General features: G+C 39.5%; 1 protein-coding gene across 3 annotated transcripts in view; it reads left to right on the top strand.

Moving 5' to 3' along the window:
- HSD17B4 (hydroxysteroid 17-beta dehydrogenase 4) overlaps nt 1-26504 on the top strand; it is a 201307-nt gene that overhangs the window by 140436 nt on the left and 34367 nt on the right. For 2 of the 3 annotated variants that reach the window (XM_069880536.1, XM_069880537.1), the window contains exons 3-16: nt 1871-1978; nt 2504-2563; nt 3574-3595; nt 3691-3737; nt 4526-4610; nt 6122-6309; nt 8683-8774; nt 9379-9403; nt 11026-11154; nt 21352-21458; nt 22119-22352; nt 22730-22781; nt 24075-24146; nt 25759-25862. In XM_069880536.1, coding sequence (XP_069736637.1) covers nt 1871-1978; nt 2504-2563; nt 3574-3595; nt 3691-3737; nt 4526-4610; nt 6122-6309; nt 8683-8774; nt 9379-9403; nt 11026-11154; nt 21352-21458; nt 22119-22352; nt 22730-22781; nt 24075-24146; nt 25759-25862 — 1325 coding nt within the window. Of the gene's footprint in view, nt 1-1869; nt 1979-2503; nt 2564-3573; nt 3596-3690; nt 3738-4525; nt 4611-6121; nt 6310-8682; nt 8775-9378; nt 9404-11025; nt 11155-21351; nt 21459-22118; nt 22353-22729; nt 22782-24074; nt 24147-25758; nt 25863-26504 lie in introns of all 3 variants that reach the window. The other variant, XM_069880538.1, reaches the window with a different exon arrangement.

Here is a 26504-nt window from a genome sequence, read left to right as displayed (position 1 = left end):
TCTTTTCTACTGGATGTTATTAACTGGAAATTATATGTTGTAGCAGTTGAGCTTAAAATAATATGAATAATATTATTTATCTGTGTGTTTGGGTTTTTATTTTTAATTACTTTGTACCACTCATGGAGTTATTTTATCATACTCATAGCCTAGAATAGCGCTGTTCTTTCATACTCATTTTGGCTTCAACCCTGTTGGTGCCTACGCTCAGCCTGAAGTGTTTTACTGCCTCTGGAAATTTTCCAAAATATTTAATCCAGGTTTTGTCAGCAAATTACTGCTGAAGTTAAGGATAAACATATATAAGTATGTCTTTGAAAGGGAGTTATAAAGCCTTAGAAGGACTAACTGAATGTTTTTGTGTGAGTGCTTACCATGAAAATTGTCCTCTCTTCTTTCCTAGGATAGACTAGAAATCCTAGTGTTGTTCCTGACTCCCTTTTATAATATTGTCACGTTAAAGAGCTTTGATCTTGCAAACTGAGCAGTCTGCCCACACTGCCTATTCTAATGCTTTGCTACACTTGGAAGTTTTCCCTGATGCCTCCCTGAATTGTCCTTCTGTGTGTTCAATATGTTAGATACCGATCGGTTTAGCTTGGAGATTTTGTCTTCTTTCTTTTTTTGCATCAATCTGTTAATTTACTTGAACATACCATCATGTTCTGTCTTAATTCTTTCTGCTTCAGGCTAGGTTGTTCTTGATATCAATTTGGTTTGCTGTCGTATGGATTTTCTGCAGTGCTTATTCATTTCTTTTAAAGTGCTGCACACAAAGCTGAGTACAGGATTCCAGATAAGTCTTTCTTGGTCTGAGTAATAGACAATGATTTTGTCACATGTCCTGCAAGCTATGTCCCTTTTTGCAGGGAGAAGTTTTATTTATAAAAACAGGGACAGTATGAGGTTATATCCTTTTGTGATGTTACAGTAGACTTACAAGTGCTGTTTGTCATCAAGTCCGACAAGAATATCCTGCATATTTTGTGGATCTCACTGTGGCTGACTTCTTGAGGACTTAAAAAAGTTAGAAGGCACAAAGCAAAAGTCCACCATAGTACAAGACTAGCAAAATACCAAAGCTGCATGTAAACCCACAGCCAATTCTTTTGCATGCATTTAAACATACTGCCTACCATTTTTAAATTCTTTGCTCAAATGTAATGTGTGTATGGATTTTTTTGGGGTGTTTTCATTCCCCTGCTGAATTTCATGAAAGTGGGGACATGTGAAAACACAGCAATGCAGCAAACTGGTGATGATACAGTGCAGCTCTCATTAATGGTACGTGCTCCAGTGCAGAGGGAGGGCAACCTGTGTCAGGTAACCCTTTTATCACACGGCAGCAAGATCTAATTCTCCAGAGCTGGCTCTTCTCCCTTTGTTCAGACTGCTTGGCCTGTTCTATAGTAAAGTGTACTAGTAACATTTCAGCCACTGTATTAAGGAACAAAGTCTTCTTGGTCTTATTTAGGGTTCGTGCAGTAGCTATAGCAGTTTGACAAGAGACCAGAATTAATTACCCATGATTGTTATAGAAACTTGATCTTAATCTCTGCACTATAGTAACACAGAGTGGTAACCTGGGCAGGGCAAGCAAGTTGGATGCATGGTAGAGAGGAATTTTTTTTAAAAAAAAGTTTTGTTTCTTGTGGGTTTTCTTAAGAAATGATATTACATGTTATAGTACTTCAAAAAAAAAAAAAAGATGACCTGCTGTTCTTCTCTAATCGTCCGAGTTTCTCAGTAGGATCCAGATGTTGCAACTTTTATTAATGCTCCTTATAACTTACAGCATGATTGCGAGATAAGGACAGACCATGAAGCCTGAATATTAACAGTGAAAAACCCTTTTCTTTGTGGTATGCAGTGAATGATCTTGGAGGTGATTTCAAGGGATATGGCAAGAGCTCCTCAGCTGCTGACAAAGTTGTCAACGAAATCAGAGCAAAAGGAGGGAAAGCAGTACCCAATTATGGTATGTTGTTTTTCCAGATAAGTGTAATGCTTTATTGATAGGAACAGTGGACCTGTTGAATGAAAAGTTGACACTGTCAATCTGTCGATACCATATAAATTAAATAGGTATAATGTAATGTGGAGTAGGAATACAGAGACGCTAAAAGCAAGTGCATAAATTGCTTTTTAAATTAATACTCATCTAGTAACACTCTTTTCTTTCACATGTTTTTTGAACTTTGAAGTACTGAAACTGTCCATCTGCAATTGTCAGAGGCAAAATGGGAATGGATGATTATTACTTATTTTCCTTATTATTGTTCTTGCACTGGCAGCCATTCTGCTGTTTAGACGTACTGTGTAGGATTTGGTTTTGGACATATGCAGATCATGGCTGAATTTGGATTTATTTTATGGTAGGATTGTATGCAATTTATTTTTCTTAGCTCTGTGGAATTAGTTGTCAATATCCTACTTCCTATCCTGAAGTACAGTGTATTTAGCTTGTTTTACCTGGAAATTCAGACTATTTTTTTTTTAATAGATTCAGTGGAAGATGGTGAAAAGCTTGTGAAGACAGCACTTGAGGCTTTTGGGAGGATAGGTACAGTTGTCTAATTCTTGTTCTAACTCTCTTTTTGCAAGCAGAGAGCTGTTATAAACAGTGCAATTGACAACAAGTGTGTGGAGCATGGTGTGACATCAACCCTTGATGCGATTAGTCAGTGCAGCCTAAATCAGGGACTTTCCACTCTGAATCTGAATGTGGGTGACTTTTCTGTCTTTTTGGTACTTTTTAGCAGAAGTTTAAATCTCAATATATTATTCCCATTTTGGTGTCCCCAGAATTTAGGTACTTCAGTACTTCAGTTGGTGTCTCAAAGCACAGAGTTCATCAAGTATTATAACTAGCTGCATAAAATCAGGATAAATAATCTAGCTGAAGAGTCAGGGATGCTTTTCCATGTTTTGGAAGCTCTCTTTCCTATGTGAAGATCAAAATGGTTTGACATAAATAATAAAGCTTGAGCTATTTTATCTAACAAGTAATGTTCCTCTTTACCATGTGATTGCCACTGCTTTAATTATGAAGTTTGTGGGATTTTAGCTCAGGGTTAAATGGTTAAAAGTACACATGATCTAAGGAAACAGGAGCCAAATAAAATATTTGATGAAAAATTGTTATGATCCAGGTGGCTTTAGTGGCTCCATGACTCTGTAGTTCTTTCAATTGTCGTTTGGGCATGCTGTAACAAAAATGATGTGCAAGCTGCATAATTGGGAGCACTCTGGAATCCAACAAAGGCTGCAAAACTGTGCAGGACGGCTACATCCTGTAGGTTTTGTGTTCTAGATAGCAAGCACTTCTCAGCTATACCTCTCTGTCAGGTGTTGTTCCATTGGCAGGCCGAGACTTGCCCGTGCTAAAGTATTTTATCTTGTCATGATTATTGTCCAGTAGTAGAGTTCCAGTATTCTGGACAAGGAGCTACAGACTAGTAATATGGTATGTGTGTGTGGTGTTCTTGTCTATATGTATTTTTAGAAGTGGGAGGAAAATAGAAACAAGCTTCTATCAGTGCATTCACAGTTTGTTTATTTTTTTTATTGCAGATATTGTTATAAACAATGCTGGGTGAGTAAACCTGAAGGTTTTCTCCAGTTTGAGTGCGGGCTGTATACACCTGTTCATCTTTTTTTGTTTTGTTTGTTTTATTCTACTCATTTTAGGATCCTAAGAGACCGTTCCTTTGTTCGGATAAGTGATGAAGATTGGGGTGAGTTGATAAACTTCAAAATGTGCTTTCTGTGTGAAAGGCGAAAGTTACGTCCATCCCATTGGTACAAGTAAGAACAGGAGGTGGGGAAGGCTGTCTGTGCCAGATCAGAGAGTTACCTTTTGCCCTGAAAGTTTTATGGTAAGCTGCTTGTGCTTAGCTGCCTTGCATTCAGATTGCAGACTAGATCTGTGTTGCAATGCGTGGTAGGTGTATGTAGTTCCAAAGGGGAACAGAGACTTTAGCTGCCACTCCTGTTGCTGAGTGAAATACAAGAAAGAGCCATGTGAAACACACACAACAGTTTTTGTGAGCAAAACACATTCCTAGTGCCAGCACTGACTGGCTGAATGCTAAACAGTCCTGAAAGAGCCATAACTAGCATCAGAGGAAAGCAAGCTGATGTGTCAAGAGACAGAAGAGCAGGAGGAACCTTCAGTGGGATGATAGGTGGTGATAATCCAGTTGGGCAGACTTTTGCAAAGGTGGTCTAACTTCTGTAGTCCATGTTTGACTGTGCTTAAAGTTTTTTAATGGAGTTTTAAATGCTTGTGAAGTCTCTACAAGAGAGCCCAGTCCAAGAGGCGGGAGAAATCATCAGCATTTATTCAAAGAAGCAGTTCAAAATCATCTATAAGACAGAAAAAGTAAAGACCCACCACTTTTTTTGTAACAGTTTGAGAGTGTGAAGGGAGTGCAGTTTTTGTCACGAGAAAGAAACAAATGGTGTATTTCAAGTTGTGAAATGAAATCCCGGAACTATTAAATTGACTTTAATTTTTTCCTAGATATAATTCATAGAATTCATTTGAGGGGATCGTTCCTGGTCACCCGAGCTGCATGGAATCATATGAAAAATCAGAAATTTGGCAGGTAAAAACTCGTCTTTTTTTTTTTTTTTTAATTTTCTTTTTTTTCAGTAAGGTGTAACAAGCTGATGCATGCTTTGACAGTGCAGGAAGAGTTTTGGGTCCTCTGTCACTGGAATGAAATGAAATTGGTTTAAATCTGTAAGCCCTTATCCTTTCAGTTCTGGTCCTGTCATTGCCTGCCCAGCCAATTCTTTATAAGTTTTTTCCACATAGATGCAAATATCCCAGACAGAGGGTTATAGAAAAAACATTTTTATGAGGACTGACTAAAAATGTTTGTTACTCATTTGTTGCTGCAAGAGGGAGGGATTCTTCTCCTGCCCCTATTTAGTCAAGCGACACATACGTACAGTTCTCCCTCTGGGTTTTGGCTTTTATGTTTGGGGTTGTCTGCCTCACCCCAGCTTTTGGACAAATGCACTTGTCTTAGAAGTTGTGGAAGTATTCTTAGTCTATTTTGGTATGTGCTACTGTTAATTGACAGTGTGCCATGAATTTGGACCTTTGGTTCTTTTGACTTTCATAGTCTTTCCTTATAAAACCATAAAACATTGACATGATTGATACAAGCAACCATACCCGCATGGTGAAAGCTGTATGAGCTTCTTTGTCATCCTGTGACCAAACTGATGTTAACTGTCATCCAGGGAACTGAACTGTAAGCATGAGGGAAGAAATCAGCAGGCAGAATACATGGCTAAAATGTAGAAGTTGTATCCATTTGGGAAAATGCTTCCCTTGTCTTCTTTTTTGTATTTGCTTAGACAGCAGCAGTAGTGAGTGCTTCTGTAGTTTATATATAGATGTATACCGTCCGCAAAATGCCTCCTTTGTAAAGATTTGGTACCTTTTTTCATCTTGATCATGTTGATTGTAACTCACCTCTTTTTGGATTAAAAACAGTGGACTTTTGTCAATGAAGCAAATAATAATAAAAATTATGTAGATTCTGATCAATTCCAGCTGTACAGTGAAGGCTGGAACGGATTCTAGTAAAGCTTCTTTTAAAAGTGAAGTTGTAGGCTCTTTTCTTTTTAATTCCGATTAATGAAAAAACATGCAGCACAACATTTTTTTGCCTTAAACCAACTGTGGACTACAGTGCTTTTAGAATTTTCTTGGAGGCAGTTCAGTTGTCTCCACAGCAATACTGTTAGGGGACAACCAAGGCAGGACTTTGCTTTCTTATTTACTTTGCTATCTGGATTTTTTGGTTGTTTTTTTTTTTTTCCTGTAAAAATTCTGTGATTCATGTTCTTAAGACACGTTAGGATTGTTTGAATGAATTCTGTAAAAACGTGTCTTCACATATTATCAGACTGTCACCGAAACATGAAAAAGGCATCTGGTTGTTGGCAGAACCAACAAATAATGTTTTCTTACTTGCACACTTTTATTTTATGGAATGTAGAGAATATAATGCCAAAGCTGGAAAATACTGTTATGTAGGATCAACCAACTTGAAAAAATCATTGAACTTGTTTTTGTATTCTTTTTCTCCTCTCCCCTAAGAATAATTATGACTTCCTCAGCTGCTGGAATATATGGAAACTTTGGTCAGGCAAACTACAGTGCTGCAAAACTTGGCCTTTTGGGTCTTGCAAACACAATTGCAATTGAAGGTCGAAAGTATAATATCCACTGCAACACAATTGCTCCTACTGCTGGATCCAGGCTGACCCAGACTGTCATGCCACAAGGTGAGTCATTTAAGGTCTGTGTGTATTGATATTTTTCACTGAATTGAAGCACAGCTAACCTTCTTATCTCCTAGAAAATGCAAGTCCTTTACACGTAATACACTGCTAATTCATTATTCCTGCTGTCTTTTTGTCTCTGAACTGTCAACTTATTTTGTTTGTAAGAAATTCTTGTTTTCTGCCACAAGATAAGAAGGCAATTTTTGTAATTTGCAAAAGCAATTTCATGTGGCAAGACTCTTTAATTAGAGTCTCGTCCAAGATCCTTTTACAGTAATGGAAAGGTTGGTTTGTTTCATCAGATATAGAGTCAGGTATGTCCTTAAGGTGTCTGCACTTGTTACAATATTGTCCTATTGCAAAATACTGGTTTTTGCATAACATATCACGTGTGTACTACTGCATTCTATAATCAGCAGGAGATGATAATGAACTGAGTTGCTTAATATACTACTTTTTTTTTTTATTGCACAGTTACTAGTCTTTGAATGCTTGAACAGATCTGCAAAGTCGGGATAAAGAACACTGTAGGAGGCAGCTGTGTGTTACGTGCAAATTTTGGATAAGTGGAGTGACTAATTACTTTGGCAAATGACCAGAAAAAACAAGAAGAATTTGAAAAAAAAAGTCTGTGAAAAGAAATTGCCCTCAGAAAATCTTCCAGAATCAACCTGTTTTGTTTTCCTCCTACCTTTCTTTTCCCTAGTGATAGGCATAGTTCAAAGCCAGGGGAATCATTACCTTTTAAAGACTACTATATAAGATACTGAAAAGTAATATAGGTTATACAGTTATGCATGGATTGGTTGTGTAATTAAGTTCTGTGAAAAGTGTCCTGGTTCAGCTCTAAATAATCCAAGTGATCCAGAGATCTAGCACCTTTAGAGATTCTAGGTTTTAGGGATTTACTGCAGTTACTTATAAAAGAGCCAAATAGTTTAACCAAAGTTACCTATGTCACTCAAGGTTAACCATGAGTTCCTGAAGCATAAAGTGGAGTTCAGTAGCTGGAGTTCCCTTGAAGATATTTACATAGAGTGATAAAACCACCTCCTAGTTTTCTTTCATAGTCATTTTAAGAAAATATGACATCCTTTGATGTCCCTATAAGATGGTTAACTTTTCTGATCATTTGCTTCTTACCTCACTCCCTCTCTCCCAGTCCATTTTTTTTTGCATATTCTTAAAAGGTTTGGACACTAGAACTTCAAAAAGATTTTCATATATTTTATCAAAGTATCCTTGTTGTCTTACTCAGTACTTTACTGTTTAGCTTTAGTTGTCTGAAAGAGCTTTAGCAATTGCTACAGTTATGTATGTTTACCTTGGTCCACTTATTGTTGGTTTTGCTTGAACTCTAAATGTGGTTTGCATCTTTTTTGTATTCTTCTAAAATCTCTAACACCTATTTCTTAATTTATTTAATAGTGGATTAACAGCATTGTTGATAACAGTAAAGTGCTGACTTTTGAGACTAAATGGTGTGTGGCATACAACACACCATATTAAATGGAGTTGAATTGCCTTTCACCTTTGTGGAACTTAGAAAAATGAACTTCTGTTACTTCAGCTTAGCCACTAAAAAAGTAGCTGCTGTACTAAACTTTCCCAAGTCTTTGTTTGTCAGGGTATATTTGAAAATGCTTGCAGACTTTTTAGCTCAGGGGCAGCTATGTATCTATTGTTGTTGAAACAATAATATATTAAAAACCGAAAAAATAAAATTATTTTTTTCTTTTCAGACAGTGGATAGACTGTATGGTAGGAGCTGCTTGGACAGCCGCACTGTGCTATATAACAGTATCTCCATTTTCAAATAGTTTTATCTTGTGCAGACAACAATGAAAATCTGAAAATACAATTCAAGTATAAAGCTAGCAGGGCTGATAATTCCCCGTATCTCATTTGGAAATATTTGCAAAAGGGATGTTTCTCAAATATTCGGCAGCTGCAAATCTTTTCATGCTGTCTTTTCTTTACAACTAATTAGCACATTTAAAGCAAAATTATTCAAGTACATTTCTATCTAGCTGGCTTGTCCTTGTTTCAGGCTGCCTATCAGATGGGAATTTGGGAAGGTACCTGACTTTGCAGTCTATATATTATGGTATTCCCAACATTTAGATGGTCTTTCATCTGTTTGGCTGAGAACTGATGTCATTGGGTTTGGAAGCATGCAGGTGTTTCATGAGTTGTTTGTATTTGATGACTGCTGAAATACTTTCATTTGTTCTTTCTTTTCGTGGCAGAGCACTCACTGTTGTTTAAATTCTCCCTGGCTGTGCTGTTCATCAGAAGGTGTTATTGTGAGAATGATTTTGTGAAATCATACAATATTTCTGTTTTATTATTTCCCACTCCAATTTGCTCTAGATCTGGTTGATGCTTTCAAGCCAGAATACGTTGCTCCCTTGGTTGTTTGGCTTTGCCACGATAGCTGTGCAGAGAATGGCGGTCTGTTTGAGGTAATTTTACTTTCCCTTTCTGCCCTCTCTTTCCCTCTCTTTGACCATTCCCTCAAAATCAGTCATTTGCTTAAGCCTGTCCAGTCTTAGCCTTTTTTTTGCTGAAACTGAATTCTTACATGAGATACTACATGCTCAGCATAGACAAAAGAAACATTGACCCTGTTGTGCTGTGTATGATGAAATACATCAGGTGGTAACAACTCTGTCAAATGTATATGCTTAAAATACTATTGGTTTGATTGTTATAATTCTTATTGTATCCTTTTAAGTTTGGAAAGGTATCAAAGCAACTACTTCCAAAGAAATTTTTGTTTTCTAAATCATTCAGACACAGCAAGCAACTTTCAGGCAGGAGAATCACTTAGTTATGGAATACATTATAGATATTATCATCAAACTGCTAGCTTATAAATTGGATGCAAACAGTTACCTTGTTCTTGAAGCTTTATGTTGCTTGTGTTCTGATGCTTATCTAAACTGTTAAATGCAACTAGCAGTAGTTCAGAAATTTGTTTTGAAGTACAGTTGTTGTTTCTGTAAGTTACCAAAGCTTTGCTTTGTAATGTGTGGTAGGCTGATGATTTTCTTTTTTTCTTACCAGGTGGGGGCTGGATGGATTGGAAAATGTAAGTACTTCATGCAGGGTTGATTTTATTTTTTGAGTTGACAGTGAAAGTGTGCAAATTGTCTTCACACTTAACCTCTGCTCAAGACATTTTTATTTAGGTCTAGAAGATTAGCAAAAGCCTGTGGTACTGAGGAGACTGCTTGTTTTAAGTGAAAGTCACAGATTTGACTACACGTGGGGGAAAATTGTACCTTAAGTGTGTGCTGTGATATGCTTTTGAGGTGACTAGTATTAATTGAAAGTCTGCCTAAATAAACTTAACTCTTTGATCCTGAGGGTATAACTGAAGTCAAGAAGAATCTCCGTTTTTTGTGCTAAATATGCATTGCTGCCTTTTCTTGGTAACTTCAATTTTTTTATGATTGAAAAGTAGCATATAGTGGTAAACAGTTGCTTTCCACCTTTATTTATACTTGTTTAAAATACTAGTGATAGGCATTAACATATTGAGGCAATCAGTATTCTTATTAACCAGTAGACTTGCTAGCTAAGTCTTTTCCTTAAGCGATTCCAATAACTAGCTTAAATATGAGTGTGAAGAAAACTCAGTTAATACTGACAGCTCACCAGATGAAAAAATAATTTAGAGTATGAAATACCTTAACTTTTTTCCTAAATATGTTGAACTTCTGAGCATTATTTTCCTGAACTGTTCAAGGATTTTTCAGCTTGTGTGAATATCATTAGAGGGTTAGAAGTAAGTCCATTAATTCAAGAAATGGCTCTGCCTTCTCCCAAAACTTTTTTTTTACGCAGTTGATGAAGATTCTATATGTTCCTAGCTGACTGTAAGTGTTCTTCTGGCACTGGAATAGTTTTTCTGAGGTAGTGCCTTAAACAGATTAAAGAAATTGGGGCAGCACTATAAAAGCTTTTGCTGCCCTCCACAGGGAGTTGAGTTTTAATACAGGTAAAAGCCTGTGGCTTCTCCTCTTTGATCGAAAGAAAATACGATTTTTCAGCATTATAATGACTACTGTCTTCAAAACAAAACCAGGTTGTTAATGAGGTACCAGTATGGACTTATTCATTGTCTGTTGCTAATTAAGAACAAAACCAACACGACAAGTTAAGGATTAGTTGCAATCCAGGAAGTCTGTATTCTTCCAAAACGGATTTCACATTAGCCTTACCAGTTTCTCTCAAGTTACTGTATTGAAATACAGCTTCAGGGACCATTTGGATATGCTGGCTATTGGTATTAACGTTTTTTCACAGATGACAGGTGATATTCATGTTTTCCCTCTACTTTTCCAAAGCTTTCAGAAGATTCCCAAGCATTAGAAGCTCAAATCATGTCAGAATGGGATGTCTGTAGATATATTCTAGCCACAACATTTCAGTAGGCAAAATCCTAACACTGATACAATATTTTCAGAGGGCAGTCATTCTGATGTGGCTTTAGTGAAATTTAAAACCCAGTGGTATTCCTTTTCTCAGTATTAGAAAGAAAGCCTTGTTAGACCAGCTTGAAGTTACACTGGTGAGTTAAATTGGAGTACTTACAAATTTTCCTTTCTTGCATTGTCTTGAAGGTAATGTTGTAGATTATAGTGATCGAGAGAAAAAAAATATAAGTTTATTTGTTACTTGAACTCTTTGGCTCATGTTTCCTATTAGTGCGCTGGGAGCGATCCTTGGGTGCTATTGTCAGAGGAAAGAATCAGCCAATGACGCCTGAAGCAGTGAGAGATCAGTGGGAGAAGGTCTGTGACTTTGATAACGCCAGCAAACCAAGAAGTATCCAAGGTAAAGGAGAGTTTGATTATGTGGATAGTTTTGTCAGCAAAGCTTAGAAGGGAAGGCTCTCCTGTCAGGGATTTGCTGAAATTTCCCTCAAAAAGTCTATGGAACCAGTGAATTCTTTTGTAAACGTGTAACATTAATAATTTACTGTTTCAGTATGGTTGGATCTTTTTAAGAAAACTTTTGTGTTCTTACCTGTAAGGTTATGACAGTTATAGCTTAAGATTTTCTAGGGAAGCAGCATTACTGTAATTTTATGTATTACAGCCAGACTAATGATAGTGTTCCACTTGATGGCATCTACATACAGGTAGTAACAGTATAGGGAGAGATTGTAACCACCTCCAAGAGGAGGTGGATAGAGACTTGCTTGCCCAGCTAGACATCCAAAAGTCCATGGGGCTGGATGGAATCCACCCAAGGGTATTGAAGGAGCTGGCGGGTGTGCCGGCCAAACCCCTTTCCATCATCTTCCAGCAGCCCTGGCTGACTGGGGAAGTTCCACTGGACTGGAGGCTGATGTTGTGCCCGTCTACAAGAAGGGTCACAGGGAGGATCCAGGGAACTCCAGGCCTGTGAGTCTGATCTCAGTGCCAGGGAAAGTCATGGAGCAGGTGATCTTGAGTGCTATCATGGAGCACATGCAAGAGAACCGGGTGATCAGGCCCAGTCCACACGGGTTCACAAAAGGCAGGTCTTGCCAGGCTAACCTGATCGCCTTCTATGACAAAGTGACTCGGCTGCTGGATGAGGGAAAGGCTGTGGATGGATCTTCCTGGACTTCAGTAAGGCCTTTGACACAGTTTCTCCCAGCATTCTGCTTGAGAAACTGTCAGCCTCTGGCCTGAACAGGCGTACACTCTCCTGGGTGGAAAACTGGTTGGCTGGAGGGCCCAGAGAGTGGTGGGAAATGGAGTTAACTCCAGCTGGAGGCCAGTGACAAGTGGGGTTCCCCAGGGCTCAGTGCTGGGTCCAACCCTGTTCAGTGTCTTTATCAATGACCTGGATGAAGGCATCGAGTGCACCCTTAGCAAGATTGCGGATGACACTAAGCTGGGTGGAAGTACTTAATGCCTTCTTTGCCTCAGTCTTTAGTCGTAAGGAGGGTCGTTCCGTCTGTGTACAAACCCAGGAGCTAGAGGAGCATAATGAGGCTCCCATGATCCAAGAGGAGGTGGTCAGAGCCTTGCTAGCCCGACTGGACAGTCACAAGTCTATGGGGCCGGACGGGATTCACCCTAGGGTACTGAAGGAGCTGGCGGATGTGCCAGCCAAACCCCTTTCCATCATCTTCCAACAGTCCTGGAAGACTGGGGAAGTCCCACTGGACTGGAGGCTGATGTTGTGCCCATCTACAAAAAGGGCCGCAGGGAGGACCCAGGAAACTACAGGCCTGTCAGTCTGACCTCAGTGCCAGGGAAAGTCATGGAACAGGTGATCTTGAGTGCTATCATGAAGCACATGCAAGAGAACCGGGTGATCAGGCCCAGTCAACATGGGTTCACAAAAGGCAGGTCTTGCCAGACTAACCTGATCGCCTTCTATGACAAAGTGACCCGGCTACTGGATGAGGGAAAGGCTGTGGATGTGGTCTTCCTGGACTTCAGCAAACCCTTTGACACAGTTTCTCACAGCGTTCTGCTTGAGAAACTGTCAGCCTCTGGGCTGGACAGGCGCACACTCTCCTGGGTGGAAAACTGGTTGGATGGCCGGGCCCAGAGAGTGGTGGGAAATGGTGTGAAATCCAGCTGGAGGCCAGTGACAAGTGGGGTTCCCCAGGGCTCAGTGCTGGGTCCAGCCCTGTTCAATGTCTTCATCAATGATCTGGATGAAGGCATCGAGTGCACCCTTAGCAAGTTTGCGGACGACACTAAGCTGGGTGGAAGTGTCGGTCTGCTGGAGGGTCGGGAGGCTCTGCAAAGGGATCTGAACAGGCTGGACCGCTGGGCAGAGTCCAATGGCATGAGGTTTAACAAGGCCAAATGCCGGGTCCTGCACTTGGGGCACAACAACCCTATGCAGTGCTACAGACTGGGAGAAGTCTGTCTAGAAAGCTGCCTGGAGGAGAGGGACCTGGGGGTGTTGGTTGACAGCCGACTGAATATGAGCCAGCAGTGTGCCCAGGTGGCCAAGAAGGCCAATGGCATCTTGGCTTGTATCAGAAACGGCGTGACCAGCAGGTCCAGGGAGGTTATCCTCCCTCTGTACTCGGCACTGGTGAGACCGCTCCTCGAATACTGTGTTCAGTTCTGGGCCCCTCCCCACAAGAAGGATGTTGAGGCTCTGGAGCGAGTCCAGAGAAGAGCAACAAAGCTGGTGAAAGGGCTGGAGAACAGGCCTTATGAGGAGCGGCTGAGAGAGCTGGGGTTGTTTAGCCTGGAGAAGAGGAGGCTGAGGGGAGACCTCATTGCTCTCTACAACTACCTGAAAGGACGTTGTAGAGAGGAGGGTGCTGGCCTCTTCTCCCAAGTGACAGGGGACAGGACAAGAGGGAATGGCCTCAAGCTCCGCCAGGGGAGGTTTAGGCTAGACGTTAGGAAAAAATTCTTTACAGAAAGGGTCATTGGTCCCTGTCAGAGGCTGCTCAGGGAGGTGGTTGAGTCACCTTCCCTGGAGGTGTTTAAGGGACGGGTGGACGAGGTGCTGAGGGATATGGTTTAGTGTTTGGTAGGAACGGTTGGACTCGATGATCCGGTGGGTCTCTTCCAACCTGGTTATTCTGTGATTCTGTGAAGTGTGGATCTGCTGGAGGGTTGGGAGGCTCCAAAGGGATCTGAACAGGCTGGACCGCTGGGCTGAGACCAATGGCAGGAGGTTTAACAAGGCCAAATGCCGGGTCCTGCACTTGGGGCACAGCAACCCTATGCAGTGCTACAGACTAGGAGAAGTCTGTCTAGAAAGCTGCCTGGAGGAGAGGGACCTGGGGGTGTTGGTTGACAGCCGACTGAATATGAGCCAACAGTGTGCCCAGGTGGCCAAGAAGGCCAATGGCATCTTGGCTTGGACCAGAAATGGTGTGACCAGCAGGTCCAGGGAGGTTCTTCTCCCTCTGGACTCGGCACTGGTGAGACCGCTCCTCGAATCCTGTGTTCAGTTCTGGGCCCCTCCCCACAAGAAGGATGTTGAGGCTCTGGAGCGAGTCCAGAGAAGAGCAACGAAGCTGGTGAGGGGGCTGGAGAACAAGTCTTATGAGATGTGGCTGAGAGAGCTGGGGGTGTTTATCCTGGAGAAGAGGAGGCTGAGGGGAGACCTCATTGCTCTCTACAACTACCTGAAAGGAGATTGTGGAGAGGAGGGAGCTGGGCTCTTCTCCCACGTGACAGGGGACAGGACGAGAGGGAATGGCCTCAAGCTGTGCCAGGGGAGGTTCAGGCTGGACATCAGGAATAACTTTTTCACGGAAAGGGTGATTAGGCACTGGCAGAGGCTGCCCAGGGAGGGGGTTGAGTCACCTGCCCTGGAGGTGTTTAAACGAGAGTAGATGAGGTGCTGAGGGACATGGTTTAGTGTTTGATAGGAATGGTTGGACTTGATGATCCAGCGGGTGTTTTCCAACCTAGTGATTCTGTGATTTCCTTTTCAGTCCTGGAATCTTGCTTTTTGATAGAGTTCTGCATACCCAAAAGCTCTTTGGTGAAGTCATTTGTTTTTTCCTTTCTCTCAGATCTTGGTAGAGGGATGTAGCCAGCCATACCAGAATTCTCTATCACCTTACTGACTGCCTTCACTGATCTTTTGCTTATAGATATTCTGTCTCCAAGTGTATGTCAGTTTATAAAATGTTCTCTGTCCTGCTCTGGAATGATATTTATAACAACATAATTCCAGCTTTATAGCTTCTGATCTGTTCTCCATCCTGTCACACGTACTATGTTATTTTTATGGGTTGGTAGCAGAAAAATATTGTAGATGGGAATTTGTTTTGAAAATTGCTTCAGCATTACATATGATATTACATAACAGTCTCCTTGATGCTATTGGGAGAAAAAAATGGACAAGATTTTTGACATCTGAAGTAATTACACTTCCTATACAACACGGCAGCTTTCTACAGTAAAATATTACTTTAGTGTTATCCTCTCACACAGTGTACATACCTTAGCTTCTGTTTTGCTACAAAACTTAACCAAAATACATCATTACCCTTCCAGTGACATGAAGCCATAGTTAATGCCAAGTTGAATGAAAACCCTTGCATTAATTTGTTGTATGTGAGAATCAACAGAAGGGTTGAAGAAAATTCTGAAGAAGCTAGTTGAATAGAACTTTCGGTTCTATCTTAAAAGTTTTTCCTAATCCCAAGTCCCCATTTTATTGCTTGGAGGTATTCAACTGTTAAATAAGGAGAACTAATTAGAGTACTTGCGTTAAAAATGAAAAGCTACAATACCTAATATCTGCAATTAAAACTGACCTAGAAGGCTTCAGTAATTTAAATAATTTGATGCTATAAAGAGCACAATCATGTACTAACCATTATGTATAATTATAAAAAAATAGCAATTACATAAAGTATTTGCTTGTAATATGGTATAAAATCCCATAGTCAGCGATATTAATCTTGTTTCATAATTCAGGCATACTGATAAGAGCAGTTTGATTTTATTTGTTGTGGATCGTAATAAAATAAGAGTGTTACGTGTTGATTGTTTATTTTTTTAAAGGTAATTTTTCTTACTTGTGTAGCAGTGTTACATAACTTAATGCTTGGATTAGATTGTACTTTTTTACTTGGAATTCTCTTTTTTGCAAGCACAGTGGGAAGTCATTCTCTTAAAGTTTAATTAAATGCTCCACATCTAATGTGTGAATGATCAAGCATTTAGAGCCCTGTCTAGCAAAACATTTATTTAATATTTAACTACATCATGTCCATAGTACTGTATTTTAGCCAAGTTTGTTCTGCTGGAGGTGCTGAACTCTAGGAGACTAAATGGAAGTCGTGTCTCATCTTTAAATTTTAGTAGTGGTCTTTTTAAGCAATGAAAACATTGAATTCTTTTTCTCACAGTCAGTTTAAGGAAAAAGATCCAATTTTTTCCTTCGATCTTGTTATAACTTTTTTTGAAATACTTCTTCAGTTCTCATTCTCTTGGCACATAAACTGAATCAAGCAGGAAAAACTCACTTGTGTACCAGAATATGATTTTATAGACTTTGTGCCATTTTCATTAAAAGGAAATAGCTAATTGTCGCTTGATTTGGCAGTTGAAATTAATCAGTAACTCAGTGAAGTTTCTCAGGTGTAATGATAATATATTCAGTAAAGCAATCTTTCTTGATTGCACAGTACACTTCTTTGCCCAAACTCCTTCCCCTGCCCCACAAGCTGTCTGACACAGTTGGTGTAACTGACTATGCCTGCCTTTTCACTTTACTTCTAATGCCTCAAGTGTCTTTGAATATTCTCAGTAGTTATTCCCTAAGCTTTATAGGCTTAGTCCCAAAGGTACTTGGAGTTCTGACAGGTTCTTACAGTTTCTGTGTAGTCCCAAAGAGTATCAGGTATAGTCCTGTTAAATAGAAGAAGGCACAATTACATATGAATTCACTACACGATGTGTTTTTAACAGCAGAAAAATCTGAGAACATACTGCTTAGGGGATTTTTTTGAAGATGCTACGTGAGAATTTAGGTCTTAGGAATCTGAGGAAGTGGAAGATGTAGTTTTGCTGGTATATGTTGTCCTACATTCGCTTTACCAGGAGTGAAAGGTGGACATCTACTTAATGCAAGATGAAAATGTCAGTGCCTCTGAATCAGCAGTGAATCTGCAGTGACTTGTGATAGAACTTTTTCCTTATTTGTGTGATGATGTTTCTTTCTAATAATTAAGCTGAAATAGTAGTTTCAGCTTATTTTATAGCACTTTAGAACAAGCTAGAAAAATTTTCAAGAAGATAAGCAGGGCATAATCAGAGCCTTAAGGTTAGGTCACAGAATCATTGAGTCACTGTAACCAGCTCCCTTTTTGCCCCTAGGCAGTAGCGACTGCAGAATGATGTGGCTTGGCTTAACTAGTACTAGAAAGGAATTGCTGAGGCTGTCACTTGTAGCTGTATCTAGTGAGCTGACATGTTTGTCAAAGTAACATGATTCCATAATTTGAGATGCTGAAAGGTCTTGGGCTTCTGTGCCTGGGTATAAGCAGAAAGACTGAATTAAATGTATTGGATCACAACCTTTGTACTTTTTAATGCAATGATTGAATTTACTCTTTCTTTGAAGGTGCAACCCTGCCTCACATACAAGATTCATGTCTAGTCAACTGCTAGAATATTACTGTAAATCTAATGCTATTCTAGTCCAGTTTCTTACGCCAGGCAGCGGAAGAACATTGAAGACTGAAATAAATGAATATGTTGAGACATTTAAGTTGCATGCTGCTCTAGCAGTCCCTGGAAGATGAAGGGAGCATATCAGCACTGAGGCTCTTAACTGGAAAAGTTCTCTAATGTAGTATTTCAGGAGGAAGAAAATAACATGTTTTCCCATTTCTTTATTGAAAAAAAAAAATTTGCTGCCTGTATTTGATGACTTTCTAATAGCTTGCTTAATCTTTTCAGGCAACACAAGAAGTTGACATCTTAAAAGTAGCTTTGATACTAAAGGATGAAAACTGCCTTGAAACATAAAACATAACATGTATTTCCTCCTGATACCTCTTGGGAAATTTGGGCCTAGAACCATAGACTCATGCAGTTGATATCTGTCAGAGATATAAAGAAATAAACTCGTAAGTCATTGAAAGAACATTTCCTCCTTGAAGACAGATTTTTCTGCGTACATATGCTTTGAAAATCACTAGAAGTGTTACTAAATGATTCTGGTGTGATCCAAGTGAAGCACTGAATATAAATATAGTAGTACCCCAAATTTTAAAAGTCAAATTTTGGTGAGGCCTTTGACAGTAAGGGTGAACAGTGACGCTTCTTGCATTTTAAAAAGGGTAGAAAGGAAGATCCTGGGAACTACTGACTTATCAGCCTTATCTCTGTGCCTAGGAAGGTCATGGAACACATCCTGCAAGAAGCTGTGTTAAAGCACATGGAGGACAGGGAGGTGATTAGAGACAGCCAGTATGGCTTCATCAGGGGCAAGTCCCGCCTGGCTAACCTAGTGGCCTTCTTTGAGGGAGCGACTACATCAGTTAACAAGAGACAAGCTACAGATGTTGTCTATCTGAACTTCTTAAGACCTTTGATACAGTCCCCTACAACACCCTTCTCTCTAAATTAGACAGATATAGCTTTGATACATGGACTTTTTGATGGACAAGGAATTGGTTGGATGGTCAGATCCCAGAAGGGAGTGGTCAGTGGATCAATGTCCAGATGGAGATTGGTGATGAGCAGTGTCCCTCAGGGATCTGTACTGGGAACAGTACTGTTTAACAACTCCATCAGTGACGCAGACAGTGGGGTTTAGGGCATCCTCAGCAAGTTTGCAGATAACACCAAGCTGAGTGGTGCCGCTGACTCAGCTGAGGGACAAGATACCATCCAGAGTGACCTGAACAAACTTGAGAACTGGGCCCTCATGAACCTCATGATGTTCAACAAGTGCAAGGTTCTGCACCTGGGTCAGTGCAACCCCTCTTATCAACACAGGCTAGGGAATGAAGGGATTGATAGCAGTCCTGTGGAGAAGGACTTTGGGGTACTGGTGGATTAAAAGCTCAGCATAAGCAGGTGCTGTGCGCACAGAGCACAGAAGGCCAACCATATCCTGGGCTGCATCAAAAGAAGAGTGGCCAGCAGGTTGAGGGAGGCGAGTCTGCTCCTCTGCTGTGCTCTGGTGGGACCCCATCTGGAGTATTGTGTCCGATTCTGAAGCACATGGAGCTGTTGGAGCAGGTCCAGAGGAGGGCCACAAAAATGATCAGAGGGATGGAAGAACTCTGCTCTGAGGAAAGGCTGAGGGAGTTGGGGTTGTTCAGCCTGGAGAAGAGAAGGCTGTGGGGAGACCTTATTGCCACCTTTCAGTACTTGAAGTGGGCTTAGAAGAAAGGTGGTGACAGACTTTTTACCAGAGCCTGTTGCAACAGGACAAGGACTAATGGTTTGAAACTAAAAGAGGGGAGATCCATAGTAGATATAAGGAAGAAACACTGGCAGGCGTTGCACAGGGAGGTATTGGATGCCCCATCCCTGGAAAGATTCAAGGTCAGGTTGGGTGGAGTTCTGAGCAACCTGACTGAGTTGAAGATATCCCTGCTTGCTGCAGGGAGGGTTGGACTAGATGACCATTAAAGGATCTTTCTAAGTCAAACCATTCTATGATCTTCTTAGTGTTCCTCCAGACACTGGCCAGCTCTCCAGTTTGAGGGTCCATGCATACCACGTATTCTAGAAGAAAGATCCCTTGAAAAGAAGGTTGTACTTCTGCACCATTATTAAATTGCAGGTTGCTTCTGTATTGTTAATGATGTCATTGCATGTAAAAAACATAGAATCATAGAATAACCAGGTTGGAAGAGACCCACCGGATCATCGAGTCCAACCATTCCTATCAAACACTAAACCATGTCCCTCAGCACCTCGTCCACCCATGCCTTAAACACCTCCAGTGAAGGTGACTCAACCACCTCCCTGGGCAGCCTGTTCCAGTTCCCAATGACCCTTTCTGTGAAGAATTTTTCCCTAATGTCCAGCCTAAACCTCCCCTGGCGGAGCTTGAGGCCATTCCCTCTTGTCCTGTCCCCTGTCACTTGGGAAATATGTCACATGTTGATAATCTTCTTTTCAGATTTGATAATTAAGAATGATAGTTGTATTTCTGTTTGGAAATGGATTGTGGACATGAAAAAGTGGAGGAAACATTCAGATTTACTTGGAGGTCAAAGATATACGTTCATTTGAAGATCTTAAAGCACTGTTACAGCCTTTCTTTGCTTAATGCAAGAAAAAGGAGAAACGGTCTGTTACTTGTCCCAGTAGCTCTGTATTGCTTCTCCTTCATTCATTTAATGAGTGAAAAAAAGGGATGAAAGGGATTAGGTTTTAAAGGGTTCTTAAAATTTACAAATCGCTTTTTCCATATTTTCACATTATGTAAATGTCATAAGCTCATGTCATGTTATTACAGTTCTTGTACCCAAAGATAAAGCTTGTCCTTTGGCAGGAGAGGTGGCAACATATGTTTGTTTTCTAAATGTTCTTTTTCCCTCATGACATTCAGGCCACAAATAAAACATCATGGTGATTCTGTCAGTGAAGCTGGGAACCAATAAATAGTTTATGAAATCAAGATTCTGCTGGAGGGTATGCAGCTAACTTGCAGGATATTTAGGGTAGTGCTGTGCAATAGAGCAACACTGTGCTGGTCCACGACACAGTGCAAGTCAGTACAGGTATAGAGGCTGTAAAGTTGAGGGCAGCAGCTGTAGGGTGAAGGTAGTTAAATAATGATTTTGTACTCCTCTGATTTAAACACTTTTTATATGTCTGTGCACAATTCTCACTTCTTTTTGTTTGATTATTTCTAATACATGAATATTTAGTGTTGATTTTAGCTATATTGAGCTTCAAAGAACAAGCTGGTTTTGATGACCTGGCTTTGCAGTAGTTGAGTTCTGTATATCAGCCGTGCATCATCTTGCTTTAAATCTTAGCATTGTTCAACCCCCCAGATTGACTGACTTTCCCTCTTTCTCTCTCCTTCCCTTCCCCCCCTCTCTCCTTCCCTCCCCTCCCTGTCTCCCTCTGTGAATTGGAAAAGAGGGTATCCACTAGGAGATGAGACTTGTTATACTTGTTTTGCAAATGATTTTCAAGATAAGAGAAGCAGGACTAATTTTCAGATGTTTGCTTCTGAGACAGTCAAAGCATAATTCTCATTATCTTCTTAACACTATAATTCAGGGAATGAAACAACATATTTACTGACACACTCCTGTTGGCTTGAATTATGTCATATACCACCAGTTGTGTTACAGGCACTTGAATTGGGTAGGTGTCATGGTTGACTGCAGGATGCAGAACTGATTGAACCAGTGTAGTGACCACTTCTCATCAGCTGTTGAGTAGGTGCCTGAAAAATGCAACACTATACTCAGTTAGCAGAGATAAAGTTACTGTGTTAAAAAATGAATTGAGAGGTACCAGGCTATATCGCGTTTATTGGCATGTTTGTTGTATCTAACTGAAGTGTCTCATTTATGGCTGTTTATAAGTGATTTTCCTCAATTTCTTTCTCTAGAGTCCATAAGTGTATTGAATGATGTTCTAAGTCAGATTGAGTCTCAAGAGAATGTTTCTATGAATTCCACACACTCTGGAACAGTGGCCTCTTCATCTGTTGACGTGGTAAGTACCTCAAACTTATGTGAAAACCTTGTGCAGAGAGAATTTTGTTGCTGGTCAGCTTCTACTCTGGCTTGCTGTCTGCAAGAAGGGTGTGTTTTAAACTGTGGAGTGAGGAAGCAGACTTAAGTTTATCTCCAGACTCCACTCTTTATTTTATTGATGGGAAACCTGAAGTCTCAATAGACTGAATGGTGCAGAATGCAAGTGCTTGTAAGTTCTGTATACCTCTTTAGTTAGCGTATTGTTCAGAAAAGGGGCTCGGGTTGGGTCTAGTTGGACATTGTGGTTTTGCTCTGTCTCCTGCTCTATGATAGATAATTTTTCCTCGTTCCCATCTCATTATAATGTTAACTATTTCTTTCGTGGTTTCTTTTAGAGGAATTCTTATCCATTGCTGGGAGCAGAGCTCTATGAAATTTTACTACTAATTCTTGAAATAAATTGCTGGCAGCAAGACTTGCATTACATTAAGGTTGCTTGTACTGTAAACAAACATATTAGTATTTTATGGTATATTTATGGCTCGTAATTTATGTTTACATGTGACTACAAAGAAGATGCTGAAACATTAATTTTGTTTGATATGAGAATTATAGAAAGAATGCAAGTGCAATATGAACAATTATGAACTTACACTTTATATTGACTTTTAATTTCCAGGCGGGCTTTGTTGGGCGGCAGTTGTCTACCAATGTGTATAAATATACTCACTTAGAGCCTATTCTGTATGCCCTTGGTGTGGGAATGTCAACTAAGGATCCAGATCACCTAAAATTTCTCTTTGAAGGAAGTGAAGACTTCTGCTGTTTACCTAGCTTTGGAGTAATTCCTGCTCAGACTTCGATGTTTGATGGTGTTCCTTCTATTCCAGGATTAAATATTGATCTTGCTAAGGTATGGAAGATTTAAGTATCTAATTTTGTTTGTGCTTTAAACAACTATAAGGTGATTTTTATTAATATGTTCGTAATATTAAGAAGTACCCTTTGTCCTAGAAAAGGGAAATAGTGTTTTCCTGAGATGGTATGAATGATCAATTTATTAAATTTTATTGTTTCTTACTGTACTTTTATTAAACCACAGAAGTTAAAAGATTTCTTTGGAAGTATTTTCTGTTGGGGATGAAAATGGAAAAACAAACCACAAAAGTTGCAGCATCGTTTTATTATTTTTTGTGCTGAATAATATTTAAAATAACTGTATTTGCTTGCAGTTGTGATGAGGGAAGCAGTGTATTGATTATTGTTACAGTGCTGTTTTTCTTTACATAGATGCTTCATGGTGAGCAGTATCTGGAACTGTATAAACCACTGCCAACTTCAGGTCAGTCATTTTGTGTTGCCAATTTGCTTTTCACTGTGACAGCAGTTCCTGTAGCCATGTTACAAATGGAAATAGGGAAGCTCTGTTTCCAACTGCGGATTTTTTGCACGTTCTTTTTACAAGGGGTGGTGGAGAAGAGGGGAAACCTGTTGTGGTGTTGAAGAAATTCTGAAACTGTGTCCTTGGGATCAGGTGTTGCTTTTCTATTATATACTTAGTAAACTCATACCAAATCTTTAATGTAATAAGCAAATGCACTACATGCTGATGTATTATTCATAATCTGATACTAACTAGTAGAACTTCAAATTCTTTCTATAAGGTTGTATTATAGAACTCTTGGGGTAATTTGCCTAAAAATTCTTCAATATTGGTCATATATGTGTGCCTTTAAGGGGACAAGATTTAAATTATGTATGTTAGGGACAAATGGGCATCTTGATGAGGAGCGTAAAAACAATTACTTTTCTTCCCCTGAAAATTCTCAAGATATTTGTTACTGTAGTAGCAAGTTGTTTTCACAGATGTCTATGTTTTCCCAATTTACAGCACTTGAGAGGTGTTTGTTAGACTCATTCAGGATATGCATGCAGTGTCTGGGTTTCTCCATTCTTCAGCTATTAAAATTTTTTTCCAGATTGTAGAAGGGGAAAAAAAAAACCAACTTGCAAGCCATACATAAGTGGCGTCATTTCTTCTTGGAAAAAAAAAAAAAAAAGATGAGATGTGTGAAAGCTATAATAATTTCAAAGAAATGTGTAATTAATAATGGATTGCCAGTTCATCATACAGCTTTTTATTTTTCCATTCCATAGGTTGATTGTGCAGATACATGTGATTACATATCTCTATAGAGCAATAACCTGTTTAGAAACAAACTTCATAAAACCACAGGCTCAGGCCTTGAGCTGAACTGCTCTGCTGTAGAACAGTAGTTGTCTCAGTCCTCTTGACATTTGTGGACAAAAGTGACTTGAGCTATCTTTGAAGTCAGCAATATGTTTGAGTCTGAAATGTGATTTGTGTTTAGCTCTGAATGCAGAAACTACAGCAAGATTCTGTTGAAAAAATAACACCTAAACCTAAAAATAATTCTTCACATCTGCAAACCAAGATCTGAAAATCCAAGACACTTTTGTAATAATCACGATGATTGTGGTTACTGTGACTATTAATATGATTATTATTATTACCATTATTATTATTGTTAGTAAGGAAGTGTAAAGAGACATCTGTGGGCTTTATTCCTGAAGCAAAAGCTTACAATGCATACTTGCTTTTCTTTTCTTGCAGGGCAATTAACTTCAGTTTCAACTGTGGCTGATGTTCTTGACAAAGGATCAGGAGCAGTTGTTCTTATAGATGGTAAGAAGATTTATGATTTTTTGAAGGGATGCAGTAAAATTTGACAGGCTCAGTTTTTAACCAGCTGTACCTATAAGAGCCAAGCTTTCCACAGTAAAGACTGTTAGCTTATTGAATCTAAATGGAAGTTGAGCAATCAGCTAATTAACAATAGCTGTGTAAATGTATAGTTTAATTCTTCCTGGACAATTAATGTCCTGAAATAAGAACGCTGTCTTTGGAAAAAGATTTTGGGGAAGGTTTGCTTTTTCCTACATAGGTTGAATAGTGCACTATGCAAACAGAACGAAGTTCTTTAATAATAATACTTAGTCCTGTCTAAGGCAGACATTTTAGATTCTGCCACCCTTCAGTGAGGTGGGCTGTGTACCCTTGTGTGTGTGTGTTTTGTGGGGTGTTTTTGCAAAGGTTAGTTATATGTACATTGCGTAGACTCATCTTCAAAGCAGCTGTCCTTAGATGCTTGTCCTGAGTTCCTTTTTTATGCCTACATTATTCTTTTCTAAATGAAGCAAAACCAAACCCCATTTCTTTCCCCTTGTATCCAAGTTTAAGGATCAGAATATAAGGAAGAATTTTTTTATGACGAAGGTGGTAAAACGCTGGAGCAGGTTGTCCAGAGTGTTAGATGCCCCATCCCTGGGGGTGTTCAAGGTCAGATTGAACGGGGCTCTGAGCAACCTGATCTAGTTGAAGATGTTCCTGCTTACTGCAGGAGGGTTGGACTAGATGACCTGTAAGGTTCTACCCAACCCAAACCCTTCTATGATTCTATGAATGTCTCTGGTAATTGATAAGTTGTTGTTTTCAGAATTTTGATGTCTTCAAGTCTGGTTATGTCAAGGCTCCTTGGAAAATTAGGCTGCAAGAGTAGATTAATAGGCAGTAAATCTCTAAGCACTGTTGAGCTTTTATTCCTTCACTGTACATACAAAATTGTAAAAAGGTCTTTACTGTCCCCATGTTCCTCCTAGCTGTGTTTCGTTTCCATACTTGACTAACATTAAGCCTGTCTAAAGTTTAAGGTGGTGGAGTAGGAATGAACTGGAAATAGGAAGCTGAATCTCGATTCAGTTTAAGACATTTAACTTCTTCAAAAGAAGGAACAGGTGATCTTAAACTAAATTTTGCCCTGTAGCTGTTTTCATACACGGCACTAGTTCTGCCTTTAGTATGAGTTGGCCATGTGGTTTATACACTGAGGGTTCTTAATAGCTTCTAATACACAATATTTTATGGCACAATTCTATCATATTTAAATAAATTGCTAATGCAGTGTGGGATACCGAAATAAGTACTGATTTCAGCACTCTTGTCAAATATTTTTAGGACTTAGAACGTCATCAGCATTTCATCAGCTCATTTTTTAATTTTAATGCTTTCATATAGATAAAATTAATGATAATGTTATTTGAAACACATCATTAGTCTTCACCAGTCAGGAATTGACTTGCAACAGTGCAACATGAAAGCGTAACCATTGTTCCTTGAGTTGTTAAAATTATCTTTGTCATTTTTGAAGCTGAAGTTTTTCTCTTTTAACAACAGTGTGCTAGCTGTATGAAAATGGAGATTAAAGACAATAGATGACCTTCCTCTTTTTGTCTTTCAGTGAATACCTATTGTGGAGAGGACCTAGTGTGTTTCAATCAGTTCTCTCTGTTTTTTGTTGGAGCTGGAGGATTTGGTGGAAAAAGAACATCAGAAAAGGCCAAGGTAAATTCATGCATATTAGTGTTTAAAAAAAAACACATAAAAACTTCTGTCTGCACTGCATGAAAAATATTTACTCAATCAACTAGGAAGAATAAACTAACATTCGAGCAGTGTGGCAGTACAAACTCAAATGGAATTTAAATACTTGTGTTCATTAAAGACCCTGAGTGAAAAAGTACTGTTCAGGGCCTGGGAAACCAATGCTTTTGTTGTGACAGTTAGGGACTAAGTGAGCTGCTAAACATGAGCTGATGAGCTATTGCTACATTGAAATAGTTGAAATTAAAGATATGGAGTATTTCAATGGAAAGTAGAGATTCTCTGGACGATTTTAAAAATCTAGAATCTGTGGACTTAAAATTAGAAAATTTTGTCTGAAGTTAAAATGCAATTGGTGTTCATATAAAATGTATCACATTGTGGACAGATGCTCCCTAAAGGATTAATGTTAGTTCCTTTAGAAGAGGGTCTTCTGAAACTGATGGTGTAGCAGGCTGTAATCAGACCCAATTTGACCTAATCATTTTCATAGAAATGGTAATATATACTGCATGTTGTACTTTGGGCTGGACTTTTTTCTTAAAATCCTACTTCTGTAGGTCAGATGGAAAAAACTATCAGTTCAACTGTGCAATTTGGCAA

Source organism: Phaenicophaeus curvirostris, chromosome Z (genome assembly GCF_032191515.1).
Source record: "Phaenicophaeus curvirostris isolate KB17595 chromosome Z, BPBGC_Pcur_1.0, whole genome shotgun sequence".
Classification (NCBI taxonomy): domain Eukaryota; kingdom Metazoa; phylum Chordata; class Aves; order Cuculiformes; family Cuculidae; genus Phaenicophaeus; species Phaenicophaeus curvirostris.
The sequence above is the reverse complement of the archived record's forward strand: the minus strand, read 5'-3'. Positions and strand labels throughout refer to the sequence as shown.